The sequence below is a fragment of the Arachis hypogaea genome, chromosome 19 (genome assembly GCF_003086295.3).
Source record: "Arachis hypogaea cultivar Tifrunner chromosome 19, arahy.Tifrunner.gnm2.J5K5, whole genome shotgun sequence".
Classification (NCBI taxonomy): Eukaryota; Viridiplantae; Streptophyta; class Magnoliopsida; order Fabales; family Fabaceae; genus Arachis; species Arachis hypogaea.
Window position 1 is genome coordinate 3,427,835 of NC_092054.1, and position 17,008 is coordinate 3,444,842.

Genomic DNA, 17,008 nt, shown 5'->3' on the forward strand with positions numbered 1-17,008 from the left:
GAAATGACATATAAATTCCCACTGTCATAAATATGGCAATACACCTAAATACAAATTTTCAATGCTAGCTAAATCTCTTTAATTAGGTGATTGCCATAAAAATTTAAACCATCTTATTTGCATATGATTACGATAATGGAAAAAAAATTACATAAAAACTAAAGAAATGAAAAATACTCAACACTTTTTTCTTTGAATTCAATCTTCTCGTATAATCTTATACCTTTTGCTGTTTTGTCATTTTTTTTTACCATGAAAAATTTACCTTAATCAGACCAAAATTCCACCATGACCTCTTTGGTCTTCTTCCTTACCTCCCTTCCAAATTTCCACTTCTCACCGTTCGAACGCTCCGTGGCTTCCCAGCCGTTGCCGGAGGATTATTCTCCGGCTGCTGGCGCAAGGCAGTGACCAACTCCACAAAAGCACTTAGTATGAACTTGTGTAACTTCTTGTCATTCAAATTTATATGACAAAACAAGAGCTCTTCCATGAAATCCCAATCCACCCTTTGGTTGTTCCTTACCCTTGCATCCACCATTCCTTGCATGGAATTCTTGAAATCCTCATAAGGGCTCTCCGAAGATGCCAACACGGCCACACAGTTATCCACAAGCCTATGATCACGTTCACTATAATCACGATCGTGATGATTATGGCCTTGGACATAAGTTTTTGCACTATGGTATAATTGTGAAGATGGTGACGAATTATTATGTGTTGATACTGAAGTTGAATTTGATATAATTTCATCGTCATCACCTCTCAGAGTCGTATTCCTAAACGAATATGACTCTGAGAGTGCACGTGGCATAAAGAATCTATTAGATCCACCTAGATCAATTATGTCATCATAAAAAATAGGAGAAGATCCTACTTTTATACCTTTGTGTTCATCATCATAGCTTTTTTCTTCCGCCACCTTTTTAGATTTATTATGCTCCTTATTTTTTGTGGCGGTTGTGGCAGTGGTAGCTTCTTCATCGTCGTCTTTCAAGTAAAGTGACTTGAAATTTTCGAAGAGGAAGCGATCCACATCTGCTAGGGTCGCTTCTTCATCTTTGTTGGTGTCTTTTTTCTTGTTTTCCAAGGCAAAAGAAGGTGTCCTTGGATGCTTGCAACTTGAGAGAACCCATTTCTTGGAGGGTACTAAATGAATTTGTGGGTGAGAAGTGTTCTTGATCTTGGATATGTAATGTTTGAGAGATTTTTTAATCTTCTTGGGCATGATTTGGTTATGATTTTAGTGAAGGTTTTGGAGAGTGCAGTGGTTTATAAAAGAAATAAAATTGACGTTTCTATGGTGCATAATTATTTTAGCAATTTAATTTAATTTAACGGAATTAGGAATTTGGTGAAAAGCATGGTTGAGAATTCAAACTTTTTACCGAATCTCTTTTAAAAAAAATAATTTGATTCTATAAAAAGATGGGTATTCTTGCTTAGCAAGATCTTTAATATTTTATTAGTATCATTTTTTGACAAATTTGGAGAATAATTGGGAGATTGTTTCTGCTTTTCAGAAAACAAATCTTTATGCTTAGAAAAACAGTCAAAGGTATTAATTATTTTACAACGTTACCCGATATTTTATTTTTATCTTTTTTTTTTCTTCTTTTTTTGATAAAATGCATTTTTCTACGATGTGGAAATCAATTTTTTTTCTATACTATATTAGTACATTTTAAGTATATCTATCCACTACTTATTGTTTTTTTTATCTATTTTTCTCTTTCCTATTTTATGAAATTCTTTTAAATAAATAGATGATATTATCTCGTGGAGCACAAATTTATTTCATAAAAATATGAAATTAAAGATTGTCTTTATTTAGAGGTTAATTCAAGTACACTAACAATTATGCTTTGAAACTCACGTGAGAACATTGAATTGAAAAATATAAACTTCCATGTAAGTATTAACAGTTAATTGACTTAATTCAGAGCTAACAATAACATACAAAGTGGATGTTATAATACTCTCTTAATGTTTGGAGTTTTAAAACTCCTTTACATTATTAATATTGTAATATACGTTAACATATTATTGTAAGAGGTATTCTATTAATAGAGTTTGTATTGTATATTGATAATATCATTAAACAATTAATACCAAAAAATTATATTTTTTGAAAAAGTTAATATTTAAAAAATTAACACTAACTTAAAATTATACTTTTAAATAAAAACTATAAAATAATTATAAAATATTAATCTCTCATCTTTACTTATTAAGTAACGTTTTTTTTAAATTTTAGTATTTTATTAATGTTAATTAGAGGAGATGCTGCCGAAATTTTATAAAAATTAGAGATTTTGTTTATATGATTATTTAAAAAGATTTAGATTCAAAGGTTATATAGTTTGATTTTGAGTTGTTAAGAAAATGAGCATGTTTTAAGTTTGATTTATTTAAAAAAGAATGAATTATGTTTTGAATTGGAACTATTGATGGACGGAATGTGAAGTGTGATAATGAAGGATAAGGATTGAATATGATTGACGTATAATGATGAATGAGATGCGATTGAGAATGATGTGGATGTTGATGAATTATAATTGAATTATTTATATGGCTTATGAATTTGAATAATCTGAGATACGAGATTCCCTGGATCAAGTGCCGTGGCTTGCCACCACGTGTACCAGGTTGAAAACTCGATACTCTGTTGACCCTACGACGTAAGTGTGACCGGGCACTATATAAATTCCCGGGAATGTTACCCCCATTGAGTAATATTGATTATTTGAGAAAAAGCTATGCATAGACTCTTAGGGATGCACGTCGGGGGACAGTCTAAGGACAATTCAGACTTGTCGGGTTGGCTGGATAACCGACAGATGAGCCTCATCAACCATAGGACAGGCATGCATCATATTCATATTACTTGAATTACTTGCTTGTGCTTTAATTGGGTGTGACTATATGTACTTGCCATGCTAAATGTGTATTTGTTACCTGTAGTAATTGTAACCTTCTTGTGCTTACCTTTATCTGTCTATTTGTCTGTGAAAATGCATGATGGAGTTGGAGGTATGGAGGAATGGCAGTATGGGACTTAGATTTAAGGTTAAGTTAGGTTTAGATACTCTTAGAAAATCACCTTTTATGACTCCTGTTTAATACTTTAAGCTCTATAATCTGAGTGTCGGCGTTCTAGGATTGCCTCTGGCATTCTCAGGACCTTATATATTATGTGTGTGACCTTTACCATACTGAGAACCTCCGGTTCTCATTCCATACTATGTTGTTGTACAGTGATGTATAAATATGTACTTAGCTTTCTCTCCGTATAACTTGTTCTTTTTTATCCTCTTAGAGGTTTATGGAGAGGCAGGATTGTGTATATGTACTTTTGGGTTTTGGATATGTATGTATATATGTGTAAATATTCTCCGGCCAGTCTTGACTTCGCAGGCTGAGTTAGAAGCTTGTTATTTTGTATCTTTGGCACACTATTCCTACTTTTTTTTATCTTATGTTTAATAGTTATGGTTTTCTTAGCACGCAAGTTAACTCGTTCCTTGAGCGTTGCGCTTTTATTTCGCGACTTTTATTTCCCCTATTCTTCAAGACTCCTAACATATTATAATTCTTCTGCTATTATATGTACTCATTTTATTTTAGAGGTGGTAATACCACACCACCTCTATTTTACGACTTAAGCGTAAAACTTAGTGTGGTAGGGTGTTACATAAAATAGATCTAAGTAAAAACCAAAAAATAACTTTAGCTCAAATATTATTTAATCTGTTACCCAAAAAAAATATTATTTAAACTATAAAACTGTAACTTATTTCTAGCTTTTTAAGAGGAGTTTTAATACTCCAAACAACTGTGAATTACTAAATCGCATCCCAACACCATGAATGTGGGAACAACATTCATCATGTTAGGACAACATACAACCGTATACAAATTTATTGATAGTTTAGTACAAGTTATTTAGTAATATATTTAGTAAAATAAAGGATATATTAGTAGACACGTTAAAAATTAAGGTTTAGGAAAAAAAAAAGTGTGTTAATTCTAATGTTCAATTATTTTATAAAATTATACAAAAATTAATCATTAAATTAATTATTATATATTTATGTATAAATAAATATATATATTATTTATTCAAAATTATATTTTTCTATGATGTGCAAATCAATTTTTTTTCTATACTACATTAATACATTTTAGGTATATTCATCAATCAATTATTGTTTCTTATCTTTTTTTTCTCTTTCCTATTTTAAGAAATTCTTTTAAATAAATAGATGATATTATTTCGTAGAGCACAAATTTATTCAATGAAAATATGAAATTAAAGAATGTCTCTTTTTAGATGCCAATTTAAATGCACTAACAATTATGCTTTGAAGTTCACATGAAAACATTGAATTGGAAAATCATAAACTTTCGCGTAAGTATTAACGATTAGTTGACTTAATTTAGAGCTAACAATAACATACAACCATATCACGAATTTACTAATGAAAATTATTTAGTAATATATTCAGTAAAATAAAGGATATATTAGTAGACACGTTAAAGATGAAGGCTTAGAGAAAAAAATAAGTGTGTTGATTCTAATGTTCAATTATTTTATAAAATTACACAAAAATCAATCACTAAATCAATCATTATATATTTATGTATAAATAATATATATATTATTTATTCATTTTTAAAATGCATTTTTTTATGATGTGAAAATCAATTTTTTTCTATACTGCATTAGTACATTTTAAGTATATTTATCGGCTACTTATTGTTTTTTATCTTTTTTTTTCTTTCCTATTTTATTAAATTCTTTTAAATAAATAGATGATATTATTTTGCGGAGTACAAATTTATTTCATGAAAATATAAAATTAAAGAATGTCTCTATTTATTTACGTGTATTAACAATTATGTTTTGAAACTCACGTGAGAGCATTGAATTAGACAAACATAAACTTCCGCCTAAGTATTAATGGTTAATTGACTTAGTTTAGAGCTAATAATAACATGCAATTGTATCACGAATTTATTAATGCAAGTTATTTAGTAAAATAAAAGATATATTAGTAGACACATTAAAGATCAAGGCATAGAGAAAAAAAAATAAGTGTATTTATAAATAAATATATTTTATATTTATTTATAAAATATATTTTTTTATCGTAGACGCCAATTTATTGGCATAAGTATTAACCGTTAATTGACTTAATTCTTTAATTTGTTAACCAAAGATATGATATTCGAACCCGCAATCTCTTAATTGAGTATGGAGAATTTATGCCATTTGAGCTATTACTCATCGACAAAATTCGGGTAATTGACTTAATTCATAGCTAATAATAACATACAACCGTATCACGAACTTATTAACGCAAGTTATTTATTAATATATTTAGTAAAATAAAAGATATATTAATAGACACGTTAAAAATTAAGACTTAGAAAAAAAATAAGTATGTTGATTCTAATGTTTAATTATTTTATAAAATTACACAAAAATCGGTCACTAAATCAATCATTGTATATTTTTGTATAAATAAATATATATTATTTATTCATTTTTAAAATGTATTTTTTTATGATGTGAAAATCAATTTTTTCCTATACTACATTAGTACATTTTAAGTATATTTATCTACCACTTATTGTTTCTTATCTTTTTTTTTCTTTCCTATTTTATTAAAATCTTTTAAATAAATAGATTATATTATTTCGTGTAGCACAAATTTATTTCATGAAAATATGAAATTAAAGAATATCTTCATTTAGATGCCAATTTAAATGCACTAACAATTATGCTTTGAAACTCACGTGAGAATATTGAATTGAAAAAACATAAACTTTCGTCGTAAGTATTAACGGTTAATTGACTTAATTCAGAGCTAACAATAACATACAATTATTAATGCAAGATATTTAGTAATATATTTAGTAAAATAAAAGGTGTATTAGTAGACACGTTAAAGATTAAGGCTTAGGAAAAAAAATAAGTGTGTTGATTCTAATGTTCAATTATTTTATAAAATTACATAAAAATCAATTATTAAATCAATTATTGTATATTTATGTATAAATAAATATATATTATTTATTCATTTTTAAATATATTTTTTTATAATGTGAAAATCAATTTTTTTTATACCCATGGGCCATGAGTACATTTTAAATATATTTATTGACCACTTATTGTTTCTTATTTTTTTTCTCTTTCTTATTTTATTAAATTTTTTTAAATAAATAGATGATATTATTTCGTGGAGTTCAAATTTATTTTATGAAAATATGAAATTAAAGAATGTCTCTATTTAAATGCCAATTTAAATGTACTAACAATTATGCTTTAAAACTCATGAGAACATTGAATTAACGATTAATTCATTTAATTCAGAGCTAATAATAACATACAACTGTATCACGAAGTTATTAATGCAAGTTATTTAGTAATATATTTAGTAAAATAAAGAATATATTAGTAGACACCTTAAAGATTAAGGCTTAGGAGAAAAAATAAGTGTGTTGATTATAATGTTCAATTATTTTATAAAATTATACAAAAATTAATCACTAAATCAATCATTGTATATTTATGTACAAATAAATATATATTATTTAATTTATTTTTAATGTATATGTAATATTTTATATTATTTTATATAAATAAATAATTTTATGACTAATTTTTTGTGTATAAATAATATAGTTATTATTTTATTTTTATACAGAAATAATTATAAGTTTTTGTTATATTTTTTTTTCTTTTCTAATTAAATGTTTTTCTAGTGATATAATATTCAATTGATTCCTAATACACTAAGTAAAGCAAATAATACGATAAATGTGGTGTATTCGTTAATCAGATTGGCATTCGGTGCGCCTTATTATTGTTGTTATTATTTCTAGTTTAGCAACTTGTGTATTTTAAATTCGGATATATATATATATTTTTTTTTTCGTCTTACACAAATAGAATTTAACTACTTGCGATATATAGAGATATCATACAGATAAACTGATAAAGTAATGAGATAATCAATTTAGTAATCAATACTTTTTATTTGTACCCTCCTATAAATAAAATGAATAGAATTTTAAAAGTATATATTATATACAGAGAAGAGAATGTGCTACATATAGAATATATTTAATAAACATTATACAGAAACTAAATTGTAATAAAAATATAAATTTAATACACGTGGTAAATAATAATAATAATAATAATAATAATAATAATAATAATAGAAAATGTATCTATGTATCTATGTGAATTATTTTGGCCATGCTACTAATAAGTTATCTATGTATTAAATGTTGATTAGAATTGAGAGGTGGGTAGTCATTGGTGTGAGGAAAATAGAAAATGTCTTATCAAATGGCATTGGTGAAAACATGCGTACTTCAATGCTAAAGATTCTCATAACAGAAATAACAGAAAGACCTTTTCAGAACACAAACAAAGAAAACAAAACAAAGAGAAGAAAAAAAAAGGAGAAGGAGAGGGAGAAAGATGGCTACTAGCAACAATGGAAAAGCGGCCGCAAAGGAAAGGGAAAAGGAAGAGAGGAGGAGGAGGATCGCAGAGAGAGGTAGCGACAGAATGGCATTGATTACTGGTAAGATCAATACCCTTCCTCCGCAACCTCCCTCTGGAACCTCCTCCCCAAGGCAACCCCATCATTACCAAACGCAATCATTAGGAAATTTCGATAAGCATTTGGACAATGCTGAAGATCTTCTTCGTCATTTGCGTCCTCAATCTTTGTCCCCTGCATTTGCTTCTGAATATGAAGAAGAGTACATGGGTAATATTCACATTTAATGTTTTTATTTGCAAAAACAATTAGTTTGATTCAATTTTTACCTGCTAAGGTTTAAAACGAAATTTATGAAAGGAACTAATTATATTTATGGTTACAAAATTTAGATATCAATTAATCAATCTTCTTGGTAATATATGATCACGATTATATTTGCAATCCAATTAATAAAATTTTTAAAGAACTAAATTCCCTTGGAATAATCATCACCCGATACAATAATAAAATTGTCATTGCAATTCATCTCCATAATTGTTTGACGATTGGAAATGCATGATCTTATGCATGCAGCAATAAAAAATAAAATAAAAATTGCAATTATGTAATAACCCTTAGAAAATAGTGACTAGTTAGTGTGAGAGGAATCTGACAGTGTAGGTGATGACACCAGATTAGAAATGCATGATCTTATGCATGCTTCAGTTATATTTCATATAATTTGATTTTTAATATTTGAATGAAAAAGGGAAAATAATAAGTTAAAATGCAAAGAAATTTCATAATATTTACAACAACGAATACATACATGTTATATTTTTAGGTCATGCAAATTTATAATTATATTGAATTTAATATCGATGCATTGATATGATATTAAATTATGGTAGAAACTCAGGCGCAGTTGACTTCACGTGAAGTTGATAGCTGAGAGCCGTTAGATGATTTGACTGATCTGACTAAATTTTCATCTAATGACTCTCAACTATCAATTTCACGTGAAGTCGACTATTTAATAATATACATTTAGATAGATCCATAATTTTTGAGATTATTGTTGTCATTTTTTTTAGGTGGTTCTGAGAATGAACAAGATTCCTCTACAGCTTTGTCAAGGTTAAAACATCAGGGTGGATTTAGGTACTCAAATTTTAAAGATTATGACATTCAGAAACAATTGGAGCAACAAGATTCCGAAGAAGATAATATGTCAAAGAATATTGATGGCTACGAAAACAATAGTGGCAAAATAAAACTGCCGCTAGCTTCAAAGGCTGCTCAGATGAAAGCAGCCCTTGAAGCAAAGCGGTCAAAGAGAACCGGACCGCCTAAGCCGGCACCATTCTTCTCCTCAAGAGAGCTCAACGCATGCATCATAGCATCGGAGACAAAACGAGCCCTCAGCTCTTTGATGATAGCAATGATAGTTGTTTTCTGTTACATGATTTCGGCTAGGGTGGAAGCCATGAGACCACTTTACATACTCTTGATAACCAATGTCACAATCGTGCTGAGTCGCTTGTATAGCGAAAAAGCGAAGCTTCTAGAAGAAACCAATGGCGTAAATGAAGACCCTGTGGATCTACAAAGCTGGGGAGATGCAGTGAGACTCTTGGAGAGAGGTTTGGTTGCATATCAAGCCATTAGAGGGATTTTCATAGATTGCAGTATTTACTTAGTGATTGTTGTATGTGGTGTTTCAATGGTTTAAGGTTTTTGTTACGGTAATGGTAATGTTAGAAAGACAAAAAAATCGTCAGAATTTGTTTTATTTAATATTTATTAATTGCTGCAGTAATTAATGAATACTAAATAAAATAAATTTCGATTGATTTTGATTAAATTTTTTTTGTTACTAAATATTTTCGTTTTGTTATTAGGGTTTGTTTGTTTCGAATTTTGTTTTCTGAGTGAAACTTCTTCATTTGAGTGTTTGTTTGGTTTAAATTCTTATTGTGGAATGGGAAATGATATAGTTTTTAAAACAATTTTGATGGAACTAAATAAAGAGTTTATTTCTTCCAAGAAATTAATTAATTTAATTAGTGTATGTGTTGGAAGTCGAAATTTTTCCTTTATTTTTCATTTAGAAAAGAATTTGAAGCAAACTACTCTTGAGGAGGAAGCTAACTTTTGTTCTTGTTAAGTAGCAAGAATGTAAAGTTTATAGAAGTTTTTTCTTTTGTAAATTTAATTTAAAGGAAGATTATGGTTTAATTTGAATTCAATGTTGTAATAGACATATAAAAATGTGCCAAAAAATTAAGTATGTTAATAAATCGATAAAAATATGGTGATAAAACAATTGATACAGTCGCAGATATGATCATTTTAAAAGCGTGTCGATAATTTAAAAACATGATTTTTATTCTTATATTTTTTTTTTCATTTTTTGACATACTTTTAAAGCATGATAATAAATTATTTTTTTATAGTGACATTATTAGAGGGTAAAATCTCTATAAATTCTATACATATAAAGACACTTATGTGTCGTATTATTATTGAACGTATTAATGGTTATTTTTTAATTTCTTAACAAATCAGAATAAAACCAATTTTTTTATAACAATAACAATAAACTCAATTGTTATCATATTCAGTCGAACTGACCAATTTATAAAATCTACTGGACCATGTTTTTTTGATTTTTTTTTGTTTTAAATAAAAATCAAGAATATATATATATATTTTTTTATCAAAAAATTTAAACATGGTTCGATTCAAATTGTGTAAATCGATCGGATCAAATCGGGTCTAATAATTATAATGCAAACAATTGGATTTATAATTTTATTTTAATTTATAAAAAAATAAATTATTAACTAATTTAATAAAAATGTCCAATAATATCATAATATATATAAACGTCTTAAAAAAAAATATTTTTAATCTCTTCGTCCACGTTCTAAACATACAAACTTTCTAGGCACCATCATATATATTTGATTTGTTTTATTAGGTATTATTTAATTGTACTCTTTATTTTAGCCATGTGCATCACTGAATCTCATTACACCTTCTTGATCGAGTGTTATTTAATATTTACTAATAGAACTTGTTTGATTGCATGTGACTTAATAAAAGTTACGGTTTCCATCCATATTAATAATTACTGAGGCCTACCACCAACCAATTTTTAATTTCTTTGCATGATATGTAGCAATCATGCCTATCTGCTATATATTGACACACACGCTCACACACATATATATAGATTGTGTGGTTCCAATTCCATTTGTAACTAAAGGATGGGGGCATGGGGCTACTGTTCCAAGTTTATTTTCTCCAAAGTCTTTTAAATAGATCGAGAAAAAGTTTTTTGTTTTTATATATATAATTTACGATAAAAACTCACATACAATTGTTTACATATAAAATTTATAGTTAAAAATTATTAGATGATAATTTAGTCAATTTTTTAAATAAAAAATATTAACTTCACATAAAAGATAACTGCATATGAATTTTTATCATAATTTATTGACGTAAAAACTAAGAAGTTTATTAAAATATATCAATATAGAATGGTGCTACAACGTATATGATCAAATTTTTTTGGTAGTTAAGTTTAATTAAGTTTTTTTTATAGTTTATTGGCATAATAAAAATCACTAAAATTATGTAAATTGACACTTTAAATAAGGTGAGAATTGAGATATATTGAGATGTTCATTAAAATATAATAAGACTTAATTGTAGACTTGGTTACAAATATATATTTGTTTATTTAGCATTTTTCTAAAATATGAAGTCATTTATATACTTTTACCAACTATTAAAAACAATTATACACAACACATTTTATAAAATTATATTCCCTCCGGTTAGACTGCCTAGTATTTAAATCACAATCCTAGTATTTAGATTATTATACTAATTTACTATTAAATTTCAACATCAATTCATTAAGAGATAAGTCCTTTTCAATGATTCAATCTCTTTTGTTTTTCCTGTGACTAAACTGCCATTTATTTGGTTAATGTTATGATGACATATGAGCTATCGAAAGCATGAGGTTATTTGTTGCATTTATTATTAGAGCAGAGATTATTTGTTAGAATATTTTCCTTCTTTTTTGAACCTTATATTAGAAGCATAGCACATATGTGTAGGGCCAAAAATGTTTGAAAAACAATAAAAATTAATCTAAATTAATTTAAAGTTATTTTATTTTATATTTATTAATTATTTTTAAAATAAATATATAATATTAAATTTAATAAATATATAATTTTAAATATTATATACATAAAATTATAAATGTCAATCTAAATAAGATAATTCTAGATTTTGTCTCCTTAATATTACTAATGTATATGAAACATACAAAATTGGACATTTGATTATTACTTGCGATATATCAACACCATTGAATGAAATGATATAAATATATTTTGTTTTTATTCAGAACTTTTTTCAGAAATTATTTTTAATATGGAGATAAAGATAGTGATTTAGTTGAATATTGATATTTGAAGTGTATTACAGTATTGTAGATGTGCAAAAATGGTGTCTAGCTAATACAAGTCAGAATATTGACACGTTTTCAACACACACTCTGCGTGTTGTCAGGATGATGACACGTGTCTAACACGTACCTTGCACGTTATGAGAATGATGACACGTGTGTCCAACACACACTACGTGTTGACCCTTCACGTGCAAAATCTACCCACCTGTAATTATACCAAATAATTATATATTAAACAAAAACACCAATATTTTTTCCATATAAAATAAATTAGCCGAAGTTTTTAACTTTAAATTTTATATGTGGATTTAAAATTTTAAATCTTAAAATTTTTTTTCTGGATCACTGAATAAAAGCTTGTGTCACAATTCAACAACCAATGCCATAAAAAAAATGCAATAAAATCTAATGATAAAAAAATTAAGAGATTATATTTTTGAAAAAAGTGGTAATTTTATATATAGTTTAGTGATTAGTCTTGAATATTCAAAATTAAAAAAGCAAAAACCATACTAAAATTAAAAAATAAATATCCTCATAAAATACAAAATAATTTTGATGTTCCAAAAATGTTTTTTCCTTAATTGGGTAGTGAATTTATGGAGGTCCCAAGTGTGTCCTTGTCTCTAATTTTGTAAGGACATTGTTGGCATGGTTAGACAGCATGGTCCAATGTATAATGAGAAGGTATGGTAGGGTTATAATGGTAGCTTACTTATAAGGACAAGCATTAAATTCCATGAGCCACCAATGCAACTGTCTCAAAGATTCTGTAGGCTGAACCCCTTCAGTGATAGGTAGGTAATAAAGATGAACCAATAAGGATCCAAGAAAAAAAAGTTCCCTATTGCTTTTGCTATATTTATTTGATTTTAGTTCATTCATATATGATGGTAAAAATGTTACTGTGCTTTTGAATTTCATGGTTAGAAGTGGGTAAGAATTAATATACTCAAATTCAACAATGATTCAATGTTCAATTCTAGTTGTAGATGTGATCATTATTTTAGTTAGTTATTTGTAAGTACTTTTATAATTAATGTTGACAAAACTTGAAGAGCTACTTTAATTAAGGTGATTTCTATAAAATTTACTTAAATATTTAGGAATATGAACAAGTAGGTTATAATTAATCTTAAAAATTTAAGAATTTTTATATTAAAGTGGGATTAATGTGAAAAATAAAGATAATAATGATTTAATTTGTGCATGAACACAATATAGTATTCTCTTGTTTAATTGATAGATTTTGCTAATTAAAAAATGAAATGTGATACTTAATCACGTATTTAAAAAAAAAAAAAAGACTGTGAATGAATTAAATAAATTTGGACACACTAAATTTTTTATTTAGATGTTTATAATTTATTTATTAGTGTGATTTTTTTTTAATTTTCTGTTGATATTAGCTAGAGATATCTTTTTCAAAATAATTTTTTTTATTTTTATTTAACTTTAGTTCTGTTGATTATATATAAAAAAGAAAATTGACGATTTAGTTCACAGTTCAGTGATTGATTTGATTGTCCTATGAATTACTATTTTAGTAATTAAAATTAATGGTAATTTTACTACTTTTGTTTAAAAGAATAAAATAGACTACACTATCATTTAATTAGGTGCTCTATTTGTAGAAGTTGGAATATAATAAATATAAATTAATACTTGTACAATATTATAATATAAGAAAAATTTTAAATGTACTGAAAATATCGGTATTTCAGTTATTTTAACCGTTAATTTTAATTAATATATATTATATATATTTTTTATAATTTAAATCCACGATTAAAATAATTAGAATACCAGTATTTTCAGTACACTTAAAACTCTTCGTATAATATATATTAGATCTTCATTAAAAAAAATGCTATGGGAACCGTTAAAACAAATTATACGCTGTCTACTTTTTTCCCCTGCTTTTTTCTGCATGGATTACTTTCTACTTTTTAGCATTAAATAGCTGAATCAGGTCCTGTAGAAAAAGAAGCTAGCTAAAAAACATAATAAAAATAAATATTAAAAAAAAAAAGAAGAAAAGATTTGTGGATAGAAAAGGAGAAATAAATTCCCAAGTGATAAAGAATTGAAGGAGAGTTGGATAGCACTTACACTTACACATCATGTTCACACACACACAGCACATGGCTTGCTGCAGTTAACTCCTTTTTCTGGTTAAGCAGATGATGTGGTCCATAAATATCAGCAGTTTCTTATGTATATATATAGGACCACACCATGATTAAAATATACAAGTTCTTTAATTATTAATCCTTTTGTTGGTTGGTATAATAATATTAGTAGTAGACAAATTCCTTGCTAAAACTCTTAGCATACAATGTCTTTAATTCCTTATTAGGGATAGTTATTAGGATGAAATAAAATATCTTAGGTGCGATTTGGCTTGTATTTTTTATTTTTATTTTTTAATTTGTTAAAAGTATAAAAATAATAAAATTATATTTCTGTTTTTACATCCTATTTTTTTCATAAAATTGTAAAAAAAAAAAAAGCAAAAAATAAAAACATAAACATAAACTAAACACACCTTTAGTCTCGGAATAATAATAATATCAAATCCAAGTTTGTGATGAAAAATTGTGATTTTTAATTATGGTTATTATTATTGGTAATGATTTTGCAGTGTAAGCAAGCTATGAAGATTTTAAGGTTGTAGGCACCAAGGCATGCATATTGATTCTTTAATGATATTGTGAATGCTGTTTTTTTTTTTTTTTTTTTTTTTTTTTTTTTTTATGAAATTGTTGTTAGATTGAGACTCTAAAATGACTCAAAAGTTGTGTGTAATGAGTCATAGGGCCCATTGAAATACCAAATTGGATGAAATTCTGTCATCAACTACATCACTTGTTTGGAGAAAAAGATGAAAAGGAACAAAAGGAGAAGACAGAATAAACAAGAAAATAGAAGCATCAGCACTCATGATGATGATGATAATGAGAACACTCACTTTTTTTAACCCCTTAAAATAGTCAAATAGATTTACATTCAAGTTGGCTAATCTTATGTATAACGAAAATGATTGGTAATTAAAGAAAATTAGTCAAAACAATTATAATTTGTCTTATTTAATATTTATTAATTATTGCGATAATTAATAAATATTAAATAAGATAAATTCTCGCAGTTTTTTTTGTCTCCTAATATTACTAGTAGTATATTATATCATAATAAAGAAGAAATTAAATTGGCCACATTAATGAGAAGTGAGAACACTCACTTTTTTAGCATCTAATAGTCAGAAAAAAAAATTAACAACTTGGCTAATCTATTCATAATTCAGCAAAATATTTAAACCTGTTTAATAAAAAAATAAAATACCAAGAGACATATCTTTAAAAAATACCACATTTTTTTTGTTATATGTACAGAGGATTACATCATAATTCAACATAAAAATGAAAACTTTTTATACAAAAGAACTACCTAGGATTAATCTCCTTTCATGGTAATAATAATAGGGAGAAGGGATACTAAAAATGTACACTAATTAATTAATTAAGTTGCTCTTATCTTAATAATCATCATTGATCTAGAATTTCTTCTTCTTCTTCTTCTTCTCCTTCTTCAATGGCTACTTCATCATTATTCTTCTCAAAAAACTTGGAAGGCATGGCAAATCTAGCAGAGAATGACCTAGAGAATATGTCAGGATCAGAGGAAGAACAGTAGTAGCCATCATCAAAGTTCTGCAAGTATGAGTTAGGATCATATTGATAATGAAGAACATGTGAAGAAGAAGAAGAGTTCTTCTTATTATTGTTGAAGAATCTCTTCTTCTCCTTCTTGATCTTCCTCCACAATGTTCTCCAACAAGCCATCTTCAATCTTGTCATAGATTCTTCATCATTCACACACACAATAATGGAAGAAGAAGAAGAAGAAGAATCATCATAGCCACCACCAATTCTCTCATAACTTGTAATCATGCTTAGACACTGGCAATTTTCAAGCTCCATAGAGAACAGAGAAGTACTAGTAATAAGAAATAATAATAGAAGAGAGCATATAAGAGTTAATATGGTTCAACTATGAGAAGCTATTTGTATTTATAGAGTGACACTATTAATTATGAGAGCATGAATCTATGCATCAATGTCATCACTTTTTTTTTTCTTTATCTTTTTCTTGGAACCTACTCACTAACACCTCAGCATATGGTTTATACTTTATAGTGGGATAGGATTAAGGTAATTAATAAAGACTCTACTAATTATATTATTCAAAAAGAAAAAAGAAATTCTTATAGGGATGTCAGCATTGCAATTAGATGACTTTTAGAAAGTGTTTTGTGGGATGTAATCTATGTGGGTCACATGGTCAAGGTCGTTGCTATAACCAGAGGATGGCAAAATAGATTAACCTGTCGGCCGACCCGCTAAAAAGAGCAGATCGGGCTAGGATTTGAAACCCGCTCAATTAAAAAAATCCGCTAAATTGACGGGTTTTGGCGTAGCGGGGTGGGCCAGTCCGCCAGGTCGAAAATTTTTATTTATTTATTTTTATTAAATAAAAGAATGATTACTATTATAAAATTTTTAAACACTTTTTTTGGTTTTATTTTTATTCTTCTTTTAATTATTAACTTTATTTATTTTATTTTATTTTACAATTTCGTATATTTGTTCGAATTATGTTACTTATTTTTTAAAATAAAGATAGTTCTATTGACAAATATTATTTTGAACAATTTTATTGAAGTTAGAAATTAAAAAAAAGATAGTAAAAAAATTATATTATAATTTGACTATTTTTTATTTGTATTTGATTTTTTAATTATTATTTTTTAGTTAATTTTAATGAATTTTATTTTTCAAAAAAAAATCAAGCGGGCTAGCCCGCTGACCCGCCAATCCGCCATAAAGCGGGACGGGCTAGTATTTTGAACCCATTTTAGTTGGCGAGGCGGGCCGGTCCACTCCGTTTATGAGACGGACCTAGGCAGGGTGGAGCGGATTGGGACGGGCCGGTCCGCTTTGCATTAACA

General features: G+C 27.1%; 2 protein-coding genes across 2 annotated transcripts; one reads left to right on the forward strand and one right to left on the reverse strand.

Moving 5' to 3' along the window:
- Positions 1 to 9: 9 nt before the first annotated feature.
- Positions 10 to 1,275, reverse strand: LOC112777045 (transcription repressor OFP14-like). The gene has a single exon (XM_025821325.3). The coding sequence runs from the start codon at positions 1,226 to 1,228 to the stop codon at positions 311 to 313; it is 918 nt and encodes a 305-aa protein (XP_025677110.1). The 5' UTR covers positions 1,229 to 1,275; the 3' UTR covers positions 10 to 310.
- A 6,009-nt stretch (positions 1,276 to 7,284) lies between these two features.
- Positions 7,285 to 9,400, forward strand: LOC112777408 (uncharacterized). Its single transcript, XM_025821776.3, has 2 exons — positions 7,285 to 7,793; positions 8,600 to 9,400. The coding sequence occupies exons 1-2, from the start codon at positions 7,499 to 7,501 to the stop codon at positions 9,235 to 9,237; spliced, it is 933 nt and encodes a 310-aa protein (XP_025677561.1). The 5' UTR covers positions 7,285 to 7,498; the 3' UTR covers positions 9,238 to 9,400.
- Positions 9,401 to 17,008: the final 7,608 nt, after the last annotated feature.

What these genes read in the sequence shown, in the direction of transcription:
- LOC112777045 (XM_025821325.3), bottom strand. Translation starts at nt 1,228, where the DNA reads ATGCCCAAGAAGATTAAAAAATCTCTCAAACATTACATATCCAAGATC.
- LOC112777408 (XM_025821776.3), top strand. Translation starts at nt 7,499, where the DNA reads ATGGCTACTAGCAACAATGGAAAAGCGGCCGCAAAGGAAAGGGAAAAG. An exon ending in ATATGAAGAAGAGTACATGG is followed by an intron (nt 7,794 to 8,599) that starts GTAATATTCACA and finishes CATTTTTTTTAG; the next exon opens with GTGGTTCTGAGAATGAACAA.